The sequence below is a fragment of the Equus caballus genome, chromosome 5, assembly GCF_041296265.1.
Source record: "Equus caballus isolate H_3958 breed thoroughbred chromosome 5, TB-T2T, whole genome shotgun sequence".
Classification (NCBI taxonomy): Eukaryota; Metazoa; Chordata; class Mammalia; order Perissodactyla; family Equidae; genus Equus; species Equus caballus.
Genome location: NC_091688.1, coordinates 37,366,199 through 37,372,011, shown reverse-complemented (window position 1 = coordinate 37,372,011; position 5,813 = coordinate 37,366,199). Strand labels below are relative to the sequence as shown.

General features: G+C 43.6%; 1 protein-coding gene across 4 annotated transcripts; it reads left to right on the top strand.

Annotated features, from left to right (window-relative positions):
* Positions 1–2,252: 2,252 nt before the first annotated feature.
* Positions 2,253–5,813, top strand: CD1E (CD1e molecule). Of its 4 annotated transcripts, none has more exons than XM_070266243.1 (6): positions 2,253–2,408; positions 2,790–3,021; positions 3,657–3,935; positions 4,160–4,438; positions 4,837–4,930; positions 5,059–5,813. In XM_070266243.1, exons 1-6 carry the CDS (start codon positions 2,391–2,393, stop codon positions 5,225–5,227), a joined length of 1,071 nt encoding a protein of 356 aa, XP_070122344.1. In that variant the 5' UTR covers positions 2,253–2,390; the 3' UTR covers positions 5,228–5,813.

The window sequence follows — 5,813 nt, the reverse complement described above, 5'->3', positions numbered from 1 at the left end:
TCTCAGCTCTTAGTAAATGTTTGGCATATGCTAAGTGCTCAATAAATACTTATTTAATGAATGAATAAATGAGAAAACTTTAAGAGACTTGAACATTTCCTAGAACACAGATAATATTTATTAAATTTAACTTAAAAATAAAATTTGAAAGAGAGGGACAGATTTGTAGACGTCTACACTTCTTTCTGTGGTACCATGTGCTTGATAGGTTCTGTGTAGTCCATAACACCCACTTGCAACAAACAATATTCCGTGAACCACCGAAAACATGACCCAAATGGAACTGTGTATCTCAACGCCATCCATCCCAAACCTGTGTTGTCTCCCTTTGTGAGTGGTTCCACTTTATCTCCTCCTGGTCACATTTCTTTGTTTGATTAATCCTGATTACTTCCACACTATCTTTGTTATTTTCACTCCTCTCCTTTCTCACTGCTACTGCCTTTGTTCAGGTCACTAAAGTCATCTGCTGTCTTGGTCTCATCACTCTCTGATACATTCTCCAGTGAATCTCATTGGAATTTAGGAAATTTTTCTAAATGCCATTTTAACCACATTGCTCTCATGTTTAAACTCCTTCACTTGCTTGAAAAACAAACCAAATTCTTCAGTATGGCACACATCATCAGGGCTTAGCAACTTCTCCTGCCTTGTCTCTTTTCTTTTCTTTGGTTCCTAAGCTTCAATATGCATTTGTCTCATATGATAAGTTTCTATACATCTTCCACCTGTTTTAACACTAACTTTCTAATATGTTTTAGTCTGTAGTAAGGCAAATATTTTCTTCATTACTATTTAGCAAAGATATGTAGAATCTTATGCTTTTGTTTTTTCATATAAAGTTTTAAATAAATATGTCAAAATCTACCTTAACTTTCTTAGAACTAGGAGGCTGCTACTCATGATACACTCTGACCCCCTCTGCCTTTCTGTGCATGTGATGCAACTGATCCTTCAGTTTCTAGCAAGAACAAAGGAGGTGATGTTGAGGGTATAGTTGCTTTAGTCTCTGATCTGCTTCCCTTGCAAGTACAGTGTCGTTTTCAGGCTGAAATAGCTCCCCAGGCAAACATATCACTCTACTAAGAGAGAAGTTCTTGGGTTATGGTCATGTGGCCAAATGCCCTTGCAGCCTGAAACTCAATAAAACCAGTGTTAATAAATAATTCTCTAATTGATTATCAAGTTTTGTATGTTTTCACTTATATTTATAGTATTTTCAGACATCCTCTTATATTTGTATTATTTTTCTTCTGCTTATGAAATTCCTTCCTAGTCCAACACCACCAAGGGGACATCAGTGCTCCCAGGCCATGTACTGTGAAGGGAAGGTTGCCTGACTGCCCTTCATACCCAGAGAGAAGCTTGCTCACTGACATGTAGACACACTCAATGCATTTCGGGTAGGATTTGGGATCCAAGGCCCCTGTGTTCCTTCTAGATCCACTCATACAACCTGAGTGAAAATCTGCCTGCCTCCCAGCTCACAAGTTCCAGGTCAAGCTCACTCATAGACCCCTTCAACTGTGACAATTTGTCTAATGGGGAAACTGAGGAAAAGTGTATTTTCTTTAGAATATCTGATAACCTATATGGCCACTGCTGATCTTTTTCCAGTATGGGTATGGAGATTTGCATGTGAATTATACAGCTACACTCAGGATGCCTTGTATTTTCTGATAATGATTTTGAGAAGAGCAGAATGAAGAGACAGAGAGGAGCCTGAGGGGACAGGGAGAGCAGAAGGATTAGTGAGAAGAGTTAAAATACACTCCAGAGGAAAAAATAATGGATAAGTAGAGAAAGACGAGGAAGACCAAGAAGAGGGAGAAAGAGAGACCAGGAAGCAGATGAGAGGAGAAGACCACAGAGAGATAAGGAGTGGGGAGACTGCTGGAAAGGCCACTGGGCATCATTGAGGACATTCCATCACTTTTTTTCACAAAAGAGGACGTTAATAACCCAAATGTAGACGTGATTTCTCAAGGCCAAAAAGTACTAAATTTTCCAGCCATATCAAAGACCACAGACTTTCTCATAAGCCAGGACTCATTTTTATAGAATTGGTGCAATAAGGGAGGTCAGGAGAACACAGACAAGAGCAGGCAGAAAATCTGGAGGCCAGATAGTGGGAGAGGTGGATGGGGAAATGAGAGACCCTGTGGGAAGCCTGTGGCTGAGGGAGGCAGTGGGGTTTCTCTGACAGGAAGTGGGCAGAGGGAGAGGTTTATCTGTTTGTGTGGCAAGGGAAGTCAGATGAAAATGCAAAAGGTTTTGGAGGAGAGCTGACATCTGAGTTCTGAGGCCAACTTGTCCTGCTGAGGCATCTTCACCAAACAGAGCTTCAATGCTGCTCCTGCTGCTCCTGCTCTTCAAGGGACTTCCCTGCCATGGAGCAAGCACAGTGGGTAAGAAGGGCCCAGATGGAAAGATACTGAGGTTGGGCACAGCAGGGTGGAGAAGTTCTGGGGAGGACCTGGGGGAAGAGAAAAATGCTCCTCCAGGATGCCCTTGGAGTCTGCCTGACAAACTACTCTCAGGCAAAGTGTCCTTGTCCCCAGTCTCAGTTTCTTTCTCTGATTTTGGAGAGAGCAAGCTGGTCCGGGGGAAGGGGATATGGGTATACGTATAACCTATGTAACTATCTCCATCCTTCCGCTCCTATGTGGGCTTCTCTTCTCTCATCTTTTCACAATCTCTCTGCTGCTTATTCCCCTCTCTTAGCTCCCCTGCTCCTAGGATTCCGACATCCAGCATCAGAAGAGCCCCTCTCCTTCCGCTTTGTCCAGGTCTCCTCCTTTGCCAACCACAGCTGTGCGCACATCCAGGCATCAGGCTGGCTGGGGGATGTGCAGACTCATGTCTTGGACAGTGTCTCAGGCACCATCCGCTTTCTGAGGCCCTGGTCCCAGGGTACCTTCAGTAAGCAAGAATTGAAGAACCTTGAGGCGCTATTGCTGTTGTACCTGCACAGCTTCAATAGGGAAGTGCAGGCCTTCGCGAGCCAGTTTCAGTTTGAATGTGAGTTTCTTGTCCCAAGCTGGTATTTACCTGAGGGCTCTGACCATCTGCCAAAGGGGAAGATGATGTATGGGCTCTGACCGTCATCCACCCTTCCTGACCTTATTTCCTGCCCCCTTTGGCTCACACTCTTACCCATCACCACCATTCCCACTCTTCGCCTGACCCTACCACATAAACAGAAAGGCTTATGTGTACATATTTCTTCATACCCCTGACTGTACCCTCATTTTCTGGTTCCTTGGAATAGTTGTCTCCTTTTGATCTTCTGCTCACCATCCTTGGCTTCAGACACAGACTTTTCAAACCACAACTCTGACCTCCTTTCTCCCTGGCCTGAGTGTTCCCATGCCCAGGCCTGGACCTCACCACTCCCTAGTGGGCTTTTCCAGACCCATTTCCTAGCTCCCTAGCATCCTTCCCAACTAGCCCTGTTAATTATTTCAAAATACCTTTATTACCTTCACATTTTCTTCCCCCAAATTTCCTCCCCCTTTCCCACCCTAACTCTAGTCTCCCATGTGATTTCCCAGCAAATTTTCCTTTCCTTGAACCTCTTTACTTTCTAGATTGTTTGCTTTCCCTCCCTGGAAATCTTTCCATATTGATTCTTTCTTCTTTCCCCCCCCCCTCAGATCCCTTTGAGCTCCAGGTATTATCTGGCTGTCAAATGCATGCTGGGAAGGCCTCAGAAAGCTTCTTAAATGGGGCATATCAAGGATCAGATTTCCTGAGTTTCCAAGGAAATTCCTGGAAGCCATCACCAGGAGCAGGGAGTAGGGCTCAGAATGTCTGTAGGGTGCTCAATCACTACCGGATTATTAAAGAAATTGTGCAGAGCCTTCTCAGCGACATTTGCCCTCGATTTCTGGCTGGCCTCCTTGAAGCAGGGAAGTCAGAGCTGGAACAACAAGGTGAGCCCAACCCTCTCTCCTGTCCTATCCCTAGTGCTTTAACTCTTATCTTTGAGTTTTCCACTTTATGATTAGAGGCCAGAGCATAAGATGTGTGTATTTAGGATTGTTTCTTAGACAAGAGAAAGAAGTGATTATTCAATCTGCTAAGGCACCCTGAATCATTGAACTCTGGCCTAGGGTGCCCTCATAAATTCCATTTCTCCTCATCTTCTCATCGCTAGTGAAGCCAGAGGCTTGGGTGTCTAAAGGCCCCAGTCCTGGGCCTGGTCGTCTGCTGCTGGTGTGTCATGTCTCTGGCTTTCATCCAAAATCTGTGTGGGTGATGTGGATGCGAGGTGAGCAGAAGCAGCCAGGCACTCGGCGAGGTGACATTCTACCCAATGCTGATGGGACATGGTATCTCCGAGTTACCCTGGAAGTGGCGTCTGGGGAGGCGGCCGGCCTGACTTGTCGAGTGAAGCACAGTAGTCTAGGAGGCCATGATATAATCATCCACTGGGGTGAGAAAGAACTGGGGTCCAGCTGGGAAATGATAATCTTCCAATAGTCCTAGGGCTAAGGGGTGGGGAGCTTGGGAAATGGGTAGGAAAGCTGTGCATGAGAGGATAAACGTGGGAGACTCCAAGTAAATAAGGGTGCAGAATGATAGCAGTTAAATTTCAAGACAATGGAAGTAGAGGATTAGAAGTACTAAAGGGAAGATAATGAAGGACCTAGTGATTTGGTGAAAGATAGGGAGGGGGGAGGCCAAGGACATAGACTCAGGAGGAATTGAAATGAGGGCTCTGGAAAATACACAATAACACTCTGGGAAGGCCCCACCCCTGTGAAATGAGAAGGAATAAACTTAGAAAGAGAGTACTGTATAGACTAACATCCTTATTTTATTCCCAACTAGATGGAAACTCCATCTTCCTGATGTTGATCTGTTTGACTATAATAGTTACTCTGGTCTTGTTGGTTGTAGTTGACTCATGGTTTAGAAAGCAGAGGTAAGTAGTCTTTTCTAGTTCTATTTCTTCAACTTATCAACTCATTCTTTCCTCTATCTCCTTTTTTTCCTTCCCCCTTTCTCCTGATTTGCCTTCTTTGAGTTCAAGATTCTCTTCTTCTCCCACAGCTCAAATCAGAACATCCTTTCTCTCCATGTACCCAACCCTGCCTTTTCCACAAGGGTCAACATTCAAGACCCCAAGAATTCAGGACATCAGCTCTGCTTGGCACAAGAATTTTGGATCAAAAACAGATTCTTGAAGAATTGGAAAACAAGCCTAAAGCAACTCTGGTGACATTAGTTTTACCTTAAACATAAAATTCTCTTCTGCTTTTTCTTAAACGTGATTCATATCTATAAACAAAGCATGATTTTGTTAAAACAGCTTATTCTGGCAGAGGTCGTGAACCCTTTGGAAATAGTTTTTTCATCTTCCAGCAATACGTTTCTGCTTTGTCACATGTTCATCACTATTGATCCTTCAAACTCCAATGCAGGCGCCTCTTTCTCATGGATATTTCCCTGAATTGCCCAATTGAAAGCTCTTATGTACTCCCCAAATTGGACTGATCTTCCTAAATACACACATCTTTTCCTACTTGGAACAGTAGTTACTTAGGTTTTTACTCTTGTCTCAACTTGAAAGCAGGATTTAGGGGTTTCTATTTGTATATGTTACCAAAAGCCTTACCTGGATTCAGGGCCAGCTTCATGGGCATGTGACCTGTGCAGTTGTTCCTATCTTGAAATTCTTCATGATTTTTGAAGAAGAGATACTGCATTTTCATTTTGTACTGGCCTCACAAATTATCTAGCAGATTTGGCTGAATGATATATTTCTCAATAAATATTGACCAAAATAAATTTATTGTCAAATTAAA

What these genes read in the sequence shown, in the direction of transcription:
- CD1E (XM_070266243.1), top strand. An exon ending in TGATATAATCATCCACTGGG is followed by an intron (nt 4,439 to 4,836) that starts GTGAGAAAGAAC and finishes ATTCCCAACTAG; the next exon opens with ATGGAAACTCCATCTTCCTG. An exon ending in TCATGGTTTAGAAAGCAGAG is followed by an intron (nt 4,931 to 5,058) that starts GTAAGTAGTCTT and finishes CTTCTCCCACAG; the next exon opens with CTCAAATCAGAACATCCTTT.